The 21,552-nt window shown below is 44.1% G+C and overlaps 1 protein-coding gene across 1 annotated transcript in view; it reads right to left on the bottom strand.

The window, feature by feature from the left end:
- PLCH2 (phospholipase C eta 2) overlaps nucleotides 1-21,552 on the bottom strand; it is a 390,171-nt gene that overhangs the window by 90,876 nt on the left and 277,743 nt on the right. Inside the window, exons 6-7 of the mRNA XM_055001428.1 lie at nucleotides 13,408-13,578; nucleotides 9,082-9,175 (exon numbers count right to left, since the gene is read on the bottom strand). Coding sequence (XP_054857403.1) covers nucleotides 9,082-9,175; nucleotides 13,408-13,578 — 265 coding nt within the window. The remainder of the gene's footprint in view (nucleotides 1-9,081; nucleotides 9,176-13,407; nucleotides 13,579-21,552) is intronic.

The following is a 21,552-nucleotide window of genomic DNA, read 5'->3' as shown; positions in this document are numbered from 1 at the left end:
CCACAGTAGCAATCAGGATTTGGAGGCGACTTCTGTAGAGAATGGCTTGCCCAACTTTAAAAAAAAAATCTTATGTAGGTGTTCCATAGAAGACAGATTAAATTAGCCATGGGTGAAATCCTTTCCCTGCCTGACTGTTAATTGATTCGGAAAAATTCACGTTAATTAAAATGACACCCACAAGGCATGCTAACGTTCACCTGGGGTGGTTTTGTGTGTGTGTTGTGGACTGGCCAGAGAGAGCCATCAATGTACTAGGGAAGTGAGATTTCTACTCAGCATGCTTCTTCTGCCTCAGGCAAACAGATTGTAGAGGATTCTTGTCAGCAGGGGACAGTGCATATCCACCCCCAGTCCACAGACTAAGGGAAGGGGGTTCCCTTTCACCCCTGTCCTCTGTCTTTCTCCTGACCTTGCTTCTTTCAATCTGAGAAGAAGGAGCCAGAAGATCCTCCTTGGTCTATTTCCCTTTATCTTATATGAAGGGCCCGGCCCATCCTGAGGCCAGTCTCTTTGGAGGCTCCACCCCTCTGGAACTCCCATGGGATTGGAGGCTTTGGAGGCTCCACCCGTCCAGAACTCCCATGGAATTGGAGGCTTTGGAGGGTCCACCTCTCTGGAGCTCCCATGGGATTGGAGGCTTTGGAGGGTCCACCCCTCTGGAGATCCCATGGGATTGGAGGCTTTGGAACTCCCTTGGGATTGGAAGATTTGGAGGTTCCACTCCTCTGGACCTCCCATGGAATTGGGGGCTTTGGAGGATCCACCCCTCCGGAACTCTCATGGGATTGGAGGCTTTGGAACTCCCTTGGGATTGGAAGATTTGGAGGTTCCACCCCTCTAGAGCTCCTATGGGATTGGAGGCTTTAGAGGTTCCAGACCCCATCCCGTCTGTGTCTAGGGCTGCTATGGCTTGCTAAAACATCAACCACAAGGGCAATGAAATTAAGCTCAGCATTTTGTTTAGAAAATTGTCTATCCCAAGAAAATGCACCACAGAAATGCGTTGTTCAGGAAGATCCACAGCATTTGTGCAAGCCAGTCCCACAGAGAATTGATTAAATCAAGAACATTGCCCAGATAACTGGTAGGATCTGAAAATATCCAGCAAAGCCCTCCAAACCCATTTTTAGCCACTGAAACTTTTCGTGGCCAGCCTTTCAAGCAGTCCCTCCTGGGGCAACTGATGTGGATTTGGATTGGGCAAATCCACTTCAATGTCGCTTCCTCATACAGTTTCTCTAACCCACTCAAAAGCCTAGCCAAACATTTTGAAACTTTCCCTCAACCAGCCGAATGATTCGCTATCGGCTTTGATTCCTCAGCTGGGTGAGCTGCGCCTTTCAACTCTCAGACGCTCCAGGCTAGATATTTCCTAATCTCCCCCCCCCCCCCGCCCCAGCATCGGGCTGTTTGACTTTGTGTCTGTTCTTGGGCTGTGACAGCTTTGTCAATGTTGTTGCTATAGACTTCCTAGCAACCAGGCCTGAAGTGTATTGCTACATATTCACCTTGAATATCTGAAGTTTTTTTTTTTTAAAGGCTCTTCATGTAATGTTTGCAAAAGACAAACAGGCTTCATAGTTACAGTGCTATGATTTGGGCTCCTCCCCATCCCTTCGGTGAACAGTCCATGAACTGCTTGTATTTGCATAAATCTGCATAGCAAACAAAAACCACACTATCAGTGCAATCCTAAGGAGGAAAATAAAGAGTCCAATAGCACCTTTAAGACTAACCAGCTTATTTGTAGCATAAGCTTCCGAGAACCATAGCTCTCTTTGTCAGATGCATCTAGTTCCTAAAGAGAGTTACTCCATGCTAAGCCCATTGATTTCAATGGGCTTTGACTGGCTAACTCTGGTTAGGATTGCACTGTAAGACACAGGGCTTTTTTTCAGCAGGAATGCGGGGGAATGGAGTTCCGGAACCTCGTGAAAATGGTCACATGGCCGGTGGCCCCACCCCCTGATCTCCAGACAGAGGGGAGTTTAGATCGCCCTCCGCAGCGCGAAGGGCAATCTAAACTCCCTTCTGTCTGGACGGGGCAGGGCCACTGGCCATGTGACCATTTTCTCCGAGGACAACCCAATAAGTTCCACCACTTCTTTTCCCAAGGAAAAAAGCCCTGGTAAGACATGTACCTGCCACTCCAACTTTACAGCCTTTGAAGACATTCTCCAAACTACGGAGCTTTCCTGCAAGTTACATGGTTGTTTTGAGTGGAAGGGTCACATACGTTGGAGGAAAGCTCCTCCAACTTAGATGAAAAACACGTGTTTAAATAGCAAGCATCATCTTTGAAGAGGCATTCCCTTCTCTGTGAGACAGATAAAGGAAAATGCCTCTTCTAAGATCCCCGCTTAAAGGGCGATACTTCTTTTAAGACGACATTTGCCATTGGCAGTTTTTATAAATGCTTGCATTAAAAAAAATTATTAAAACCTGCTGCTTGATTAATGTGGAACACTTTTTCAATTGATCCAAACTTTGAGAAAAATGGATTAGCCTGAAGCATGAATTGATTTAACATGGCAGACCTCTCTCTCTCTCTCTCTCTCTCTCTCTCTCTCTCTCTCTCACACACACACACACACACACACACAATCAGAATATTGCTAGGTCAAAAGAATAACCAAAAACAGAGACTCCTCCAAAGGTAATCTATCCAAAAGGGGTGAAAAACACACAATTGGAGGGTAACGGGTCTAAAGAATCACAATTCAAGTAGAAGAAATAGTAATAATTTAAGTGCTCCAATAAATACAGAAATACAAAATATAGACAGACTATTCCTATAGGAGTCAAATATATTATAGGAATAGTCTATATATTTTGTATTTCTGTATTTATTGGAGCACATCAGTTTAAATCACATACATTTATATAATTAAATTATTACTATTTATTCTCTTGAATCGGGGTTCTATAGACCCCTTACCCTCCAATTGTGTGTTTTTCACCCCTTTTGGATAGGTAAAAAGAATATGAGGTACAAAGAGTCCTTAGGAGAAAACAGTAACAGCAATTATCCCAAATTCATATATTTAAAGTGCTCAAGTGCTCAGTGCAAATACTATCATCATATAAATATCAACGGTGGTGTAAAGCCATGAAGTACTTGGAGAACAGTCCAAATCAAGCAGAAATATAATCCATAATAGCGAAGGACGTTTCTCAAATAAGCAATATTCAAATGTAGAGGTCTTCTCTTGAGTAATGTCCACTGTGGCAGACTGAGCACTTGAGCACTGTAAATATATGGATTTGGGATAATTGCTGTTATTGTTTTCTCTTAAGGGCTCTTTGTACCTCGTGCTTGTTCTGAGCCCCTGGGACAGCTCTCTTGTTACCTGAGGTAAAAAGAATGGCAATTTCTTTCAAACTGCAATGTCTGCGTTTAGTGGCCTTCCATAAATGTATATAGTTGTAAGACAGTCCGTTTAAAACATAAACTGTTAATTTATTATTTTATTTTATTTTATTCTATTCTATTTATATTCCGCTTTCCCCGCAAGTGGGCTCAGAGTGGATCACAAAATGCAATAAATACAGTAAAAACATGGTAGCATAAACTAAAACTTCAGTCAACCAATAAAATCTATATAAGACAGGCACGCCCATACTGCACATCCACCAGACATTAGACAGATCCATGGGGCAGGGTGGCCTGCTACCAGAGGAAAACAGTCTGGGGGGGGGGAGACAAACTCTCTTGGTAGGAGGCCGGTTTGGTGGCTTGCCCCCCTCAACCACCATATTGCCTGGTGGGACATCTCCGTCTTGCAAGCCTGGTGGAAAGATAATAAATCAGACTGGGCCTGGATTTCCACAGGCAGAGAGTTCCACTAGGTTGGTGCCAGAGCCAAAAAAGCCCTGGCCCTGGTTAAGACAAGGTGAACCTTCCTAGGGCCAGGGACCACCAGCAGATGTTAACCTGCCTTTTGTCTTCACCCTAACTAATATGCTGAAATGTACTAGCCCTAGTCTGGATTCCTTCCCCGACACACATATTTTTCAGTTAGGGTTACCAACTCCTTGTTGAAAAATCCCTGGAGATTTGGGGGGAGGGACCTGGGGAGGGAGGGGTTTGGGGAGGGACCTCAGTGGGGTATAATGCCATAAAGTCCAGCCTCCAAAGCAGCCATGTTCTCCAAATGATCTCTGTAGTCTGGAGTTCACTTGTAATTCTGGGAGATCTCCAGGTCCCACCTGGCAATTGGCAACGTTGGCACTCTTAGAAACACATTCACAGCTAGCTTGGAATCATCACTCAATTCTCCTACATCCCCCCACCCCCGGCCGCCTTCTTATCAGTACAAACAAGGCATGCATGAACCATCATTTTTCTGTCTGCTTCTAACTTAATCCACTTGCCCAAAATCAATACTTTGAAGAATGCAGTTTATGAAATGGCAGCTGTTGAAAAAAGGTGGACATTTGCTGGAGGGGGCAGTGTTGAAGGATGTGCTGTGGTGGGGGGGACAGATCGCTCCCCTTTCAGAACACATCATTAAAGAAAGGTCATTTGAGAAAGCTACAGAGATATTTGATCTGTCGCAAACATCAGCCGTTTGCATGTGATTCTCAATTGACTCTTTTTTTTAACATTTAAGACAAGGGTTGTTTTCATACAAGGAGCTTAATGTGGCTCTCATTACATCAGGGGCTGTGTTGCAAGTGTAAAACTTGCATTGGTCAACATGCTAATGTACATCACAAACTTCTCCACTTCTGTGTGATCAGAGGCAGAAAGGATCAGAGATAATTGACAAGGGACAAATAAATTTCCCTTGTTACATTCCTTCGTCGCACATGATTTATTTATTTTTTGCACTGCATTCTATTCCTCCTTCACTTTTGGTTCAACTATGAGAATGTCCAAAAACAATTCCAGAATTGGACTGTATGCAATTATTGCCCCAGCCTTCTGTTCTTTGAGTTCATTCTCATGCACTGAAATGCTACAGTACTTGGGCGCCCCACCAAAGAATCTCGATTCGATGCGTGTGCACACCCACCTAGGGTGCTAAAAAGCACTGTTCTATTAATCTGCCACATCCGCCACTTAAAAGAGACAAAAGATGCTTAGGAGATGAAGGAACTGGGAGCTGTGGCGAGCTGCACACATGCAAAATTTAGAAAGAAAACATTACAGATCTGAGAATGCCTAATGCTCATTCCTACTTCAGAAACAAGACCAAGTAATTCGGAACACCAGAAAGAAATCTGAATGAGGAAGATTTTGGAAGCATCCTGAATTGCAACTTCACCTGTGAAAATATTCACAGGCAAACACTGCCATTGACTGAACAGGTTTCCCCCATAAATTTGCTATAGATACCACAAGCCCATCAGATAAAGGACAGGATAGGGCCTGGCGCCCTTCCATCATACCTGGGCTAGTTCCAGCTGAGAGTCCCCTTTACTCTAGCTTCCAAGGTCATAGATGCAGAGGAGTTAGCTGTGTTAGTCTGTGGTAGCAAAATCAAAAAGAGTCCAGTAGCACCTTTAAGACTAACCAATTTTAATGTAGCATAAGCTTTTGAGAATCAAGTTCTCTTCATCAGATGCATGATACAGAGACTGGTCAAATATAGAAGAGGAGGGAGGAGAAGGGGAGGAGAGAGAAGAGGCAATTGGGGGGGGAGGGTGCAACCAAAACATTCCTTTGCTAGTATATGTAAACATCTCCTGTGATGATCTGTGGTCCCCGAAAGCCCACGCCAGGTGCCTGTACACTGTCTCTGGCTCTTACAGCTGCTTATCCTCCAATCTGATATATGCCCTCATGTGCCAACAATGTCCTTCTGCTCTTTACATTGGACAAACCAGCCAACCTCTACGCAAAAGAATAAATGGACACAAATCTGACATTAGAAATGGAAACGTCCAGAAACCAGTGGGAGAACACTTCAATCTACCAGGACATTCCATCAAAGACTTAAAGGTCGCTGTAGTTCAACAGAAACCTTTCAAAAACAAAATCCAACGGGAGGCTGCTGAACTGGAATTCATATGCAAATTTGACTCTGTCAAGCTGGGACTGAATAGGGACTATGAATGCTTATCACATTATCACAGGTAACAGATTTCCTTTACAGATTCGGGGTCTGGGGGAGCTCAGTGGCACCTGGCGTGGGCTTTCGGGGACCACAGATCTCTTTGTCAGATGCATCTGGCAAGGAGAGCTGTGGTTATCGAAGGCTCATACTGCATTGGAATTGGATGGTCTAGCTGTTTGGCTGCTACAAACTAACAGGGCAAACTCCTTTGAAGCCAACTGATCCACACACCAAAAGGAGATGTTTACATATACTAGCAAAGGAATGTTTTGGTTGCACCCTCCCCCCCAAATGCCTCTTCTCTCTCCTCCCCTTCTCTTCCCTCCTCTTCTATATTTGACCAGTCTCTGTATCATGCATCTGACGAAGAGAACTTGATTCTCAAAAGCTTATGCTACAATAAAATTGGTTAGTCTTAAAGGTGCTACTGGACTCTTTTTGACCTAGCTTCCAAGTGTCATTGAGATCTTCACCATCCCTGGAGCTTAAGACAGCACTCGCAGCAAAAACAATACAACAAGCTAATCCGAGGGGCCTTCCGAGGGAAGGCTAGGCACCTGCCCATCATGTCTGGGTACAGCTTGGCTGAAAAGCCCCTCTCCCCTGGACGTTTATATTTAATGTTTGTAATTTTTTTATTCCTGTGCGCCAAAGGAATAATCAATAAACCAACCTCTGTCCCTCCGCAATTCTTATTGTCCCTTATTCCAGAAATCAATGATACGATCCTACAGTGTCAAGAAAGCATGTTCAGGCATCGGCTCATAGCATCATCACATGTGTTCTAACAAACTTGTCCTCGTTTGAAGAAGCACGGGCGGGGGGGGGGGGGAACTAGCCAAACAAATCCAGGTTGGATGAAATATTAATAGGGTGCTTTGCACGTTCCCATACCGAGCAGGAGCAGCCTTGACAAATTATTCACCTCTTCCATTTCAGGGGGGAAGATTCTATCTCTGCTAATGGGGCACCCTGTGAACAAGCTCTGCCACTTCATTCAGAAGAGCTGAAGTAGAATGCTTTAAAAATTGCCACAGTTAATTAAGCGAATGCTGCTAACGTTGCCCGGCGGCTGGAAAGGAGGAAGAAAAATTCACTGCCCGGGATTTGGCTGGTGGCTTGAAGCTAGTGATTTTGTTGTATGGGCTTGGGAGCTATTAAGAGAGAGTTTATCCTAGGGTAATGAATGCTTCCCGCATCCCCCGCTTGTTCAGGCACTAAACTGGAAGCAGTGTTGGCTAAAAGTTCAAAAGTTCTTGACCAAATGCTCACACTATGATCTCTTCCCCCATTGGGCCCACCTCCTTGCCGATGGCCACTTCTTTGCTCTCTCCCTCTGGACAAAATCTCCCACTGTAGTCCAGAGGGAAAAGAAGAGGTAGCCAGCACTAGCTGCTCCTTTGCTCTAAGAAAGCAGGCATGCAGACAGTAACTGCACAGGGGAGACACAGCAGGGCCATGGAGGGGAGAATATGAGTTGGTCGTGGGCTGCCCTGTGGTGGATCACCTGATGCCGCCCTTGACAGGCAGCTGGGAAAGCAGGCAAGTTCATAATGCAAATGCTGGGTCTTGTGCTATCCTGGTATAATAGTAGCCCAGAGAAAGTTACGAAGCAGAGATAAGGCATATTCCAAATCGGGAGGGGAAGTAAAGTTTCATGCACCTGCCCTCCCCTCCCCAAATCTGTTTTGGATTGGAGGTTGAGCTCTTTCAGTGGGGTGCTTGTAGGTAAGCAGCAGGCTAAAAAGATGGTGAAATGCAAGCGGCATCTCCTGTGATGCTCTTATGCAAAACTCCAATGCCCAAGGTATGCACAGTAATCGTTCACAACAGCAGCAACTGGTGATAACAGAAGCCTACCAATTTATGTGAAGCAACTGATGACTTGTAGTGGCAAAGAAAGGCGCTAGTTCTTTCTATACCTGAGTTAACACAATTAAATGGATTGCATTTTTTTTGGTAGGATGAACAACTGAACATCTACTCCTGTGCATTAGTATACGAAACTCTTCCTATTCTGAGATATTCTGTGGCATCCCTGCTCTGGTGGAGTTCTCAGCTGCAACAAGAGACAGGTCTTGTCCTCCAGTGGCATTCCTGAAGGCCTGTTTGACCCAATCATTGATTATCTTCCAAAGCATGATAAAGACCTTCTTCTTTCAGAAGACATTGGGAGTGACTTGACATTTTAAAACAATACTGTGTTTTACAAGGCTTTTTTGCAATTCTTGCTGGTGTTTTTTTATTGATGCCAGCCTCTTTTATGGATTTGTAATGCACTTGGGTTTATGTGTTAGTGAAACAGATGCCGTGCCGAATAGCATTACTGCCGCTCACTCCTCCTTACAGTAAACTCAGTGGTCCTTGGCCAAGCAATGGGAGTGAACCCAAGCCATCCACAGATGAGATGGGAGCTGTATGCTCAGCAGGCTCCCTCTCATGCATACATTTTGTCAGCTTAAATAGGAAGGGTGGGGGGGGGGACAAATACTGGTTTAATGAGACCTACACATACTCATTGTCCTTCAGAAGCCATAGTATCTTATGAGGAGTGGAGTCGAGTGATGTGCAGTGCAGTGCAGTGAAATGCAGTGCAGCAGCATGCAGTGGAATGCAGTGAAGTGGAGTGGGGAAGGAAGGAAGATTCCTTGCTTGTGCTCTGAACAGCTTTTATTATCATGGACAGGGAAAATGTAGCTTAGGGAAAGGGGGAAATTTCCCAGTATTCTCCTGCTATACCGTGATTCCTCAAAGTCCTGAAATCAAACACAACAGCAAGAGTCAAAAGAAAGAAAGAAAGAAAGAAAGAAAGAAAGAAAGAAAGAAAGAAAGAAAGAAAGAAAGAAAGAAAGAAAGAAAGAAAGAAAGAAAGAAAGAAAGAAAGAAAGAAAGAAAGAAAGAAGTTCATCCTTGGTAGAAGAAACAGTGCTACACCACATTCGTTTAAAGCATCCTGCATTTCTTAACATTCCACTACTTTCTTCAATCTCTCCGTAAAATCAAACCGGAATCTTACCGTCAATCCCCAGGGCTCCTTCTTGCTTGCTTTCTGGACACGGTTCAAATTGATTGATAATTTCCAGGCAGTGTTCTCTGGTTACATTATTCATCTGAAAACAAAAAAAGAGAGATTTAAAACAAACACACAAAAGTAACGTGGAGAAAAATACATCTTCAAACGATGCTTCCCAGAGTTTTCTGTTATGCAACCGGGCTGTTTTCTGGCTGTGAGTGAAATCCCCCCTCCCCAACCGTCCAGTGAGATTCCAATTCCTGCCAATCAATGTCATTTTCAATGGACTGGACTACCTAATGAGGGGAGGGGGGGGGACTAAAGAGCCCATCAAGTATCATTGGGTTGTCCAAGGTGGCAGCAAAGCACAGGTTTTGGTTTCCCAGGTCAGTTTTATTCCCAAGTGGCGTCTGGCCTGTGGCAATCCGCCTACGGCAAGATTACCCAATTCGGTGCAGGTTGTCAAGAAATTAGTTTGTGTAGCAGAAGTCCTGGATACAAAGGAGAGGAGAAAAATCAGTTGCAGTAATTACTTGGGCGCCTCCAGGAATACACAGAGGAAGTCTATTAATTATATTATTGGTGCTAACGCAACAGATCCTGCCCTTGAGGAAAGTGTTTTTGAGAATGGGGGGGGGGGTTTGGATTTCGTAGCATTGTTTGTTTTACATCAGAGATGGCCAGTTTTTCAGGCCTGAGGATTTATTGGGCCTGTTTAGCATCTCAAGACCCAAGTCCTGCTCTGTCCAGCTTGGGAAAGGGCTGCAGCTCAGAAGCAGAAGATTCCAAGTTCAATCTCGAGCATCTCCAGCTAAAAAGTCTCGGAAGTTGCTGGGTATGTTCCTTCATGCAAAAACAAAAACAAAGCACTCCACTATTCAGAAAAAACAGTATCTCAGGTAGAAGGGTTCTAGCAAGTTTTCTATGTGTGGGAATTTTTCCTTCCTTCCTTCCTTCCTTCCTTCCTTCCTTCCTTCCTTCCTTCCTTCCTTCCTTCCTTCCTTCCTTCTCCTTTCCATTCCTTTCTTTTCATAGAGAAGTATAAAGTGATACAATCCAGGCACAGATTGGCCACCTCAGTATGAATCACATCACAAAGAACGGAGAATTCAGCAAGGGAAGAGGAAAGAGAATCAAGAAAGGAGGACGGGGGGGGGGGGGCAGCCAAGTGAAATACGGGGCTGGGAACTCAGACCCAAATGAAGAGATATATGTATAAAGAGTAGAAGGTACACAGCCTGTGAGAGGGATACAAAGAAATTGTTGGATACATTCATATCCCTGGGGTGGAGTCTGACCACAACCCAGCGCTTGTGTTTACTACTTGACACAAATGGGGTAAACCATGCAGTGCTTCCCCAGCAAAGGTGGGGTGGGGAAGAAACCACAGGCTCTTTGATTATCTACACAGACAAACTGTGCAGCGAGAGTTCATTTCGCCCTCCCCTCTCAACGACAGGGCGATCAATAGCCCAGTGACACGGAAAGCGAAGCTAATTCGTTTAGAAGGACAGCACGGGTGCCAATACAAGATTCTCAACCCTGCAAAGGACACATTTTGGAATCTTCAGTGAACCATGAAAAAAGAGATGGAAAGTTAACTATGTAAAAGAGCGTGCAGGGAAATGTATACCGCTGTCTCCCTGTGCTAGCAGCCTAAATCGTACACATACAAGAATACAGAAAAACGAATGGAATAGAATTGCTCCCATCTGACCTTTTGGTGTGGTGTAGTAGTTAGAGGGTCAGACTAAAATCTGGGAGATCCAGTTTCAAATCCCCTCTCCGGTATGGAAAACTGCCATCTAACAGCAGGACTAGTCATACACTTCCAGTCTTGCTTACTTCACAGGGTTGTTGTGAAGATAAAATGCAGCAAAGGAGAACGATGTAAGCCCCTTTGGGGCCCCATTTTAAAAAAAGCAGGGTATACATGAAAAAAGCAGAGCACGCATGAAATAAAAAAGCAAAAATAAAATAAATTGCCATGGTTGGCTCTGCTTATTCAGGAGTGAGCGAAAGGTACCCTGAGCATGCTCAGATGTTGTCACTGCAGAACTGGCTTCTGGCACCTAAGACAAGGGTTGCAGCTCTGTTCTTAAATTCAGTGCTGAATATAGCGCATCCCTTTGAAGAAGTGTTTCTCTGCCTCACTTTTGAATGAAGGCAGATAATTTGATAAGAACCTAAATTGACCATGTAGGATCAGACCAAAATTGCATCTAATTCATGATCCCCTTTTCAACAGTCTCAACAGAAAACAGGTGATTTCAGTAAGCCCGCAAGGTAGTCAGAGACGCATTACCTTTTACATGCAGGCTCCATTTAGCCAGCGTCCCCCCCACCCACCCCCGTCTTTTAGATAAGTTAAATGATTAGTCATTTCTACATCTTGTGGCTGTACGTTCCATGGACTATCTTTTGGACTTGTTCTCTTCCTGTTGAGATGGATCCTATTATTAAACAAATGCACTTATGCAAAGCTGCCCTGAACTTTCCCAAGGTGCAGAAGACAGATTTTTAAATGAATGAATGAATGACGAATGACTTTCCAGATTTTACCAGATCTTGACTCAAAAGCAAACGAGCAAAATACTTGGCATTCTTCACAGTTCAGTGTGGTTTATGCACTGGGACGTGAAAAGCCGCGGAGAGAGGGTTTGAAATCTGCTACTTAATTTTTGCCAGAGGCAAAACAGCGGTGTTTGTTTGCTTTTCATGAAAACCCTGAGCAAACTCATCAGGAAACAAGATCTGGTGCTTTTTATCTGCAGCAAACGTGCGTAAGGTTTAAATGGCAGCAGCGCAAAAGGCACATAAACTTCACCATTTTTCCAGCCCTGCAGCCGAAAGGACAAATTGTCAACTGGGTAGCATGGAGCATACCTAGACAACAGACACTCACGGAATTTGTTGACTGCCATTCAATTCACGGCACACAACTCCAAGACAAACATGCATATAGGACTCAGTATTTATTAGGGGATAGAACCATCTGAAATCAGGAATGCAAATGTATCTGACGTTATGAGAGCATTAAGAATAATGCATGCCATTAGCTTCCAGTGTAGAAAGAAAACCCCATCAGAGGTCTGTCTAATAGACCATAAATAGAAATGCTACAGGTTTTTTACGGCTTCTAGGCAAACCTTAACATTTAGCAAATCACAAAAAGCATTGTGAGGATAAGAGAGGAAGCCGCACTGGCTCTTTCCTTATTCTTCCCTCCTCTCCCTGGGATCTTTCCGGCAAGCAGAGCTGACTTCTTTAGCAACTCAGCTCTTACAAAGCTTATCTTGCTTATCTTCATTGCCAAGAATGATGCTTAAGAAGCTTCAAAGAGGAAAAGAATACTTATTGGCAGCCTAGAATTCTTACAGTGCAGTCCTAAGGAGAGTTACTCCAGTCTAAGCCCAATGACTTCAATGGGCTTAGACTGGAGTAACTTTTCTTAGGCTTGCATTGTTAGTCTCAAACAAGGCTGTCTGAAACAGTCCAAAGACGACATCTTCAGGAACGTGGAAGCGCAGAACACTGGAAAAGGAAAGTCACTTCTCTCTCAGTCAAGAAGATGCCCATTGTTTCCATACTTGATTGTTGGCAATGCTTAAAGGGACAGGCTACCTGGACCAAAAGCATCCATGCAGCCGTGCTAGAAAGACAAAACTCTCACTTGCCCTTCCCGCCCCATTTTCAAGCACTGTCAAAACTGCAAAGGAATTTTTTAAAATAACCCTTCAAGATGATTTATATGTTTGTCTGCAAATACTTGGACAAGTTCCCGGATCTCCAGGGGTGACTTTGTTTTCACAGAAGACACTCCCATTTGCTAAGCCTTTCAAGTAAAGGCAAAAATCACGCCGAGGATACAGCAGACGCTGGAAAGGTGACTTTGTAGTGGGATTGGGATATGTCAGTTTCAGGAAAGGGGGGGGGCAGACATTGATTCCAGACCAATAAGAAGTGAATAGTATAATCCTGAGGAGTTAGCCGTGTTAGTCTGTAGCTGCAAAATAGTAGAGTCCAGTAGCACCTTTAAGACTAACCAACTTTATTGTAGCGTAAGCTTTCAAGAACCACAGCTCTCTTCATCAGCATTGGATGAAGAGAGCTGTGGTTCTCAAAAGCTCATGCTACAATAAAGTTGGTTAGTCTTAAAGGCGCTATGGGACCCTTTACTATAGTATAATCCTGTGCATGTCCACCTCTGAATTAAGTCTTGTCTTTTTCAGTAGTGTAGAGGCAGTGGGGAATTTAGAGCTGAAAATGCAAGGGGGCTCCAGTAATCTCCCTGGACCAAGCTGGGCAGGAGCAGTCCCAGACTCCTACCTTCTGCTCAGCGTCAAGGAAGCGTTTTAGGTCATCAACATCCAGGTAGTCCTTGTGGTTGCTGTAGCTGAGCATCAGCAGGTAGAGGTCACGTCGGGTTGACATCATCTTGTAGAAGGCGCAGAACTCCTCGAAGTCCAAAGTCCCTTGGTTGTCATCCGTATCTGCCTCCTGGTGAGCCAGAATAAGATAGTAATTAGCAGGTTTCGCCTCCAAAGCAGCCTAATCAGCTGGCCAGCACAAGACCTACTTTCATACCACTCAACCATTCACAAATGGAAACAGAAAGACTCTTTGTGCAATTGTTATGCCAAGAATTACTGTGACGCCCACCCCTTTGTGCGCTTTGAGTACACAGCTCTCATCTGCTTGCTGTATGTTAAAAAACCTGCATGGGGCAGTGGTTAGAGTGTCGGATTAGGATCTGGGAGGAACGGTTTGAATCCCCACTCTGCTACGGAAACTTGGTGGGTGACCTTGGGCCAGTTACGTACTCTCAGTCTATCCAACCTCACAGGGTTGTTATAAGGTCAAAATGGAGGAGAAGAGAATGATGTCAGCTTCTTTGATCCCCATTGAAGAGAAAGGTGGGGTGTAAGTAAGCAAAACACACAACAATATCTATATCTATATCTATATCTATATCTATATCTATATCTATATCTATATCTATATCTATATCTATATCTATATCTATATCTATATCTATATCTATGTCTATGTCTATGTCTATGTCTATGTCTATGTCTATGTCTATATCTATCTAGCAGTCAAGTGGTGCTTGCATGCAGATGCTTAAACCCAAGAATTGGGACTACTTGGCTACAAACCAGATGCTTCTGTAACCTTCGGGCACTCCCCAGGGTTGCAGAAAAATCTGAAAAGCTGTCAAAATTGCATCAAAGGGTTTAAATCCCTCCCCCCCCAAAAGCCTTTTCCTGACATGTGCAGAAAATGCACTTACCTCTTCCTCCATTAGCAACGGAGGCTGGGAGGGCCTAGCAGCGGTGATGGTAGGGGGGCAACTGGCTTCCACTTCCACCCTCAGTCATCTCCTCCTTACTTCCTCAATGGGCTCAATGGGTAGTGAGGCTGGGACCTGCGCTGCACCCAGTGGCAGCTATTCTGGACCCACCAGCAGCACCCAGGAGGATCCCCCCTGGGCCCAAGTTCAGGTCCCACCCTCACCACCACTGGGTCCAGTATGGGTCCCAGCCTCACCAAATAACAACAATAACATCCAATTTATATACCATCCTTCAGGACAACTTAATGCCACACTCAGAGTGGTTTACAAAATGTGTTATTATTATCTACACGACAATCACCCTGTGAGGTGAATGGAGCTGAGAGAGCTCTGAGAGAGCTGTGACTGACCCAAGTCACCCAGCTGGCTTCAAGCGGAGGAGCGGGGAATTAAACCTGACTCTTCAGATTAGAGTCCTGCCACTCTTAACCACTACAGCAAACTGGCTCCCACGGGAGACAGGTAAGGAGGACAAGGACGGGGGGGGGAGCCATGGAGGCACCGAAACTGTGGTTGAGTGGCCTGCAGGGGAACTTCCACCACTACAGCAAGTTCATGGGGGTGAGCTAGGGCAGAAACCAATACCACACAGAAGCTATGGGGCAGGGCTTGGGAGAAAGCTGCTGCAGTCAGGTTGTAAACAGGGGTTGCTAAGGGGGGGCACACTTTTTGAATTTTCTTTGCTGGCCCCAACCAACAATTCTCATGGGGACCCACCCTTGTCTGCACCTAAAGTTATTTAATGGAATGTTCAATCTCAAATTGTTCTAATTATAATTCTTTCAGAGTAGTTGCATATCAGAGTTAAAGAAATTCAGCACACGACCATCCACAGCCATTTCGCATGCATGTGCACATATCTGCACACACCTATCATACAGTCAAGGTATATTTGTCTCCCTCCACAAGCCACAGTGTATGGCTGAAAAGTTTATTTACATACTGCCTTTCAACTAAAAGTCCCCAAGGTGGTTTACAATACAGTACAATATAGTAAGATCAATAAAAAGCTAACAGGTACTGTAAAAATTTAGCTAAACGAATCCACAGGTGAATTGTGCAGTTGTTTTCCATTGCCCCAGAAGGTGGGACCAGAACCAACAAGTTGAAATTAAATCAAAAGAGTTTTTGGCTAAACATTAGGAAGAACTTCCTGACATTGTATTGTCGAAGGCTTTCACGGCCGGAGAACGATGGTTGTTGTGGGTTTTCCGGGCTGTATTGCCGTGGTCTTGGCATTGTAGTTCCTGATGTTTCGCCAGCAGCTGTGGCTGGCATCTTCAGAGGTGTAGCACCAAAAGACAGAGATCTCTCAGTGTCACAGTCACAGCTGATCACAGCGGATCACAGAAGATGCCAGCCACAGCTGCTGGCGAAACATCAGGAACTACAATGCCAAGACCACGGCAATACAGCCCGGAAAACCCACAACAACCAACTTCCTGACAGTTAGAGCAGTCCCTCGGTGGAACAGGCTTCCTCGGGAGGTGGTGGGCTCTCCTCCTTTGGAGGATTTTAAGCAGTGGCTAGATGGCCATCTGACAGCAAGGCTGATTCTGTGAGCCTAGGAAGATCATGAGAGGGAGAGCAGGAGGGGTCACATCAGTTCCCGTGGCTCCTTCTTACACATCCCGAGTAATGCCAATCGCCACTTTCGGGTCAAGAAGCAATATCCCCAAGGCCAGTTTGGCTAGGGATCCTGGAGGTGTTTTGCCATTTTCTGGACATAGAGCAGGGGTCACTGGTGGTGTGGGGAGAGGAGGTATTTCCTTCACTGTGCAGGAGGTTGGACTAGATGACCCTGGCGGTCCCTTCATGATTCTATGATTCTATGAATACAGCAGCCCTGTGGAAGCTAAGCACGAACAAGTCTGGTCAATGTATTTAGTACATTTTTATTCTGCCCTGCCCCAAAGAGCTCTGGGTAGCAAATATGGTTTGTCCTCTTCAGGGTTTTTTTTCTGGGAAACGAGGTGGTGGAACTCAGCGGGGGAACTCAGGACCGCACAATGATGTCACTTTGGGTCAGCTGGAACAAGGGGGGAGTTTTTAAAGGTTTAAATTGCCCTTGGTGAAAATGGTCACATAGCCGGTGGCCCCGCCCCCTGATCTCCAGACAGAGGGGAGTTTAGATTGCCCTCTGTGCTGCTGGAGCGGCATGGAAGGCAATCTAAACTCCCCTCTGTCTGGAGATCAGGGGGCGGGGCCACCGACCATGTGACCATTTTCAAGAGGTGCCGGAACTCCGTTAATAATAAATAAATTTATTATTTGTAATAAATAAACAAAATTAGACTTGAACTCACAAAGCTACCTTCTATGGAGTTAGACCATTTGGTCTATCAAGGTCAGTATTGTCTAGTTTGCCCTGACCCAGGTGAACCTGATCTCATCAGATCTCATAAGCCAAGCAGGGTCGGCCTTGGTTAGTAATCGGATGGGAGACTTCCAACGTTGCAGAGGCAGAGGCAGGCAATGGCAAACCACCTCTGTTAGTCTCTTGCCATGAAAACCCCACCGGGGGGGGTGGGCGGTCACCACAAATCAGCTATGACTTGGGGACACTCTTCACCACCACCATTGTCTAGTCTAATTGGCAACACTCTTTGGGGTATTCCACCTCACCTATTACCTGTTCCTTTTACCTAGATTGAATCTAGGACCTTGAGCATACAAAGCCGGTGCTCTACCGCTTGCCCCTTAACTGAAGACCTGGGGGACTAATGAAAGCTGAAGAACTCAGGTGCATGCACATTTATTCATTTCATTTATATCCCACCTGGCTTCTCCGAGTGAACTCGAGGCAGTTTTCTTAGGGTATCTCAGAAATTCTCCCCTCCCAAATGCTGACCAGATACGTACCTACTAAGATTCAACAAGGCTATTCTATCTTTTACCTTCCCACTGTACCTTAGCATACGTCTCCAAAAGGCAAAAACAGAGGAAAGGGGGGCAGCCCCCCCCCCAGGAACAAGCACCCCAAATTCAGCAACATTACTAGGTTATTGGGAAAGTTCATGCTGTTTAGGAGACTGATCCAATCTGCAAGTAAATAAAGCTTTTCTGTAGTTTTAGACTAAGCTTAAAGTAATTGGTGTTGGGCACCTTCTGGGCGTACTCCAAGGCTGAACTTTGGGCTTCCAGACAGATTGCCATGAGGTCATCATCACCCCGGCTGCAGCAACACTCCATGCAAACCACCATAAATTGTTGCAGCGCTAGTGCATAACATCTTCAGGATCCCTTTATCCCAATTCTGCTTTATCACAGTGCTAATTAAAAAGAAGCCCATTCATCGACTCGAGATCTCAGTCAGTTCACTTCATAAAAGAAAGAGCATCACTCCATTATGGCATTTCCCAATCATCCTTTGATGTTTCAGCCGGGATTGGAGCTATTGTAATGAGAAGCAGGTTTCTTGGCAGCATTTCAGACCCCCCTCTTAATCAAACTCCATTATGATCGCAGAACGCAGGGGTTCAGTTTTGCCTGTCTAATATGCCGTGCAAATCAATGCGCATTAGCAGATTTCTCCCTGCATTTGCCTACTTCTGATAAGCATTTCCCCTCCTTTCCTACTGATCATTGATCCTCCAGCTTTGATTGCAAAACATCCGGTTCTGTTTTCAGTTTTGTCATTATGCAAAGTTTCACACTCCATTAGCATCTGCCAGCATTTAATAGCAAAACAACTCCAACATGCTAAAGCTTTCCAATGTCCCCAGAAACACACAAAGAGCTCTCACTTATGTAACCAATCAGCATCATTAAACACAAGAGCTTCCCGTTGCCCTTTTCTCCCCCACTGCCAATTTTCTCTCATTTGCAAAATTAAAGCAACTTGCTGCTTTGTTGACTGATGTGTTCCTATCCTAGAGAGGAGGGGAGAAGCTAGACTCAAATCTCCGGTGCTGTTCCTTAATGACCAGGCAACAGCTCAGTTAGGGATGCTTCCCAAACTAACCCAATTTCTCCCCAGAGTTTTGAATTCTGGACTAGTACTGAACCTTCTGTGCATTTGGAACCCGCCATTGTTCCGTTTCTTTATATTAATGACTTATGTACTTTTTGCTGCAGTTTTGAGATCCTACAGAGCACGGGTGTCTTTCCCCCTCCTCTGCGCTACCGCAGTGTATGTGTGTTTACGGACCACATTTTCTTTGATTGTCCTAAATTTTCAGAATTAAGAGCCGAATTGATCTCCCCATTATTCAATCAGAATTCTCTTTCTCCAGAAGTGAAATTATCTTGGTAACTCAGAGACAAAGATAAACAAAATATGTGTGTGGCCAAATTTTTGGCAGCTGTAGTTCAGTTATATGATAATTAATTTTTAGGTTTTCTTCCTGTGAGATGAGGGTCTGCTGTTTATGACTTCAGTTGTAAAAACAATAAGAAGTAATATTAATGAATTCTTTATATTTTGCTGCAGCTTTGAGATCGTACAGAGCATAGGTGTCTTTTCCCTTCCTCTGTGCTACCACAATATATGTGTGTTCATGAATAAAACAGCTCAAAAATGCAGAGGAAGCTATGATGTCCTCCCCCGTCCTTTCTCTTTTTATTTTAACCAACTTAAATGGTACTTGTGGCATTTTGAAATTCACTAGTAACAAAATATTTTATTTAACATACGGGAGAACAGTCAGGTGAAATTAGTAGTTGAAAATTTCTAAGGTAAATCAATATCGATAACTTTAAGGTAAGATCAGTACATGCATAGATTCTAGTTGTTACGTTTCAGGCTAATAAGAGTTTCTTAAGCTATTCACAAATCTTTATGTTGAAAAGCTTTTGTTTCAGTGTTTCCCCAAACACCTTAGTACACTTTCTAGTATTCTTTTGAGTCTTTTGGTTTCCAGAAGGCTGGTACCCTCTTTCCAGGACCCAAACCCCTTCTCTTTAAACACCAGTACTCGTCTTGAGTTTTTAACTGACTTTTCAGGTCTTGAAAGGCATTTTCTAACCACACCAGATCAGGGATCTCTTCACTCTTCAAAGCTAACTTCCAGTTTAACTGGGAAGGGAAATTCTCCTCTCGCTAGAAGATCTACCCCCTTTCTTTGGCCCAAACGGGAGTCTTCGCCTACTTCCCCAAAGTTCCTTGCCAACTTTTTCCCAGTGCTCCTGTCGGAGTTAAAACTGCTCTCCGTTATGACTCCATCTCTCCCAACTCAACTCAAGTCAAGTTTTATTATTATGATCCAAGATCAGAATTTAAGTCAATATATACAGTAATTTATAATGAATACACTGATTACATATTTAAACATGTCTAGGGAATGAAACAATATACTCAAATAGATAAAACTGATAAAATATTGTTAAAAATTCTTAAAAGAAGTTGTAATATTCTGTCTGATTAGACTAGCCAGGGCGCAAAATCGTGCTACCTTGACAGTAGTTTCATTACAGCGATCAGCTAAAAGGAGAGTAGAATAAAATTGATTGATCTGCCAGCAATAATTGGTGTGATGTACTTTATTCGAATCTCCTGATAATACTGGCAACGTAAAAGAATATGCTCAGTTGTCTCTACTAGTCTGGCTTGATAGGAGCAAAGACAATTTGCATATGGGATGTGAGCATATCTCGCCTCCAAAAGAGCAGAGGGGAGAACTTTCTCCCAACTCTTCACACTCCATTCCTCTCAGCTAGGAGTGAAAATAACAACCACAACCACAACCACAACCACAACCACAACAACATACTTTGTAAACTGCTCTGAGTGGGTATTAAGTTGTCCTGAAGGGCATTATATATACAGCAAATGTTATTGTATTATTATTATTATAAAAGAAATCCTCCTCTTTCCAGCTCATGCTACCCAGTCAGATTCCGTGGAGTAGGCTGTCACTCAAGGTTCTCTGTTTCTAAGAACAGTTTATCCTTCACAGTTCTTCAGCTGTTTGTACAGCACTTCTAAGCTTTTTAAAAGGGCAGTCTGTCGCAATAGCTTTAACAAGATTCATTTTTGTGTGGATTTTTTTTTATTCACACACTGGGGCACATGGTTTGTTAACCACAATTTGTTGTAGTAACTGTGGTTGCTGCAATGTCTGGAGTTCCCAGACCACAAGGACACATGAAGCTGCTCTATATGGAACCAGGCCACTTGCCTATCAAGGCCAGTATTGCTTTAAGTGCCTTAGCTGATTCATTTTTAGACACCATATTTGGATCGATATTGTTAACTTCTATCTTATAAAAAGGTAAAGGTAGTCCCCTGTGCAAGCACCGAGTCATTACTGACCCATGGGGGGATGTCGCATCACGACGTTTTCTTGGCAGACTTTTTTATGGGGTGGTTTGCCATTGCCTTCCCCAGTCATCTGCACTTTACCCCCAGAAAAGTGGGTACTCATTTTACCGACCTAGGAAGGATGGAAGGCTGAGTCATCCTTGAGTCAGCTACTTGAACCCAGCTTCCACCAGGATCGAACTCAGGTCGCAAGCAGAGCTTGGGCTGCAGTACTGCGGCTCTCCACTCTGTGCCAAGGGGCTCATTTCTATTTTATATTATGTATTTATTGACTCTTGATTTTATGTACATTTATTCTCCCTCTATAAATATATATTTAGATATGTTTTATCATCATTGTGACCTACACTGAGCCTGCTTGTGGGGAGGGCAGGCTAAAAATTGAATAAACATAAACATAAACAAACATATGGTTGACTCGGACTTGCAACAGCACTATGGGGTCTCAGTTAAGCAAAAAATCTTTCCCAACACCTGCCACTTGAGACTCTTTAACAGGAGATATCTATGACTAAACCTGGGACCTTCTACACGCAAAATGGCTGCTCTTCCACCAAGCCCTAGTTCATCCCTAACACAAAAGGATGTGTTCAATCTCATGTATTACAAAACTGGTATCAAGGATCTTGTGGAGATGGAGAATACCGAGGAGAAGCATCATATAGTCCGTTTTTCAAAACATCTAAATCAACGCATTCCCCTAGCTCAAGAAGCCCTCTAAACCTGACAATATATCAGGAAAATGCTCCAAAATCTGCAAAATTCTCTCACTGCTGTGTGCACAGAGGCCTGAGATCCACCAGAGAAGGCCCCGCGGAGTCGATAAACATGAAATGCAGTGACTTGCAGGTATAAT

This window comes from Eublepharis macularius, chromosome 17 (genome assembly GCF_028583425.1).
Source record: "Eublepharis macularius isolate TG4126 chromosome 17, MPM_Emac_v1.0, whole genome shotgun sequence".
NCBI lineage: Eukaryota > Metazoa > Chordata > Lepidosauria > Squamata > Eublepharidae > Eublepharis > Eublepharis macularius.
This window is presented reverse-complemented; position numbering and strand designations above follow the sequence as displayed.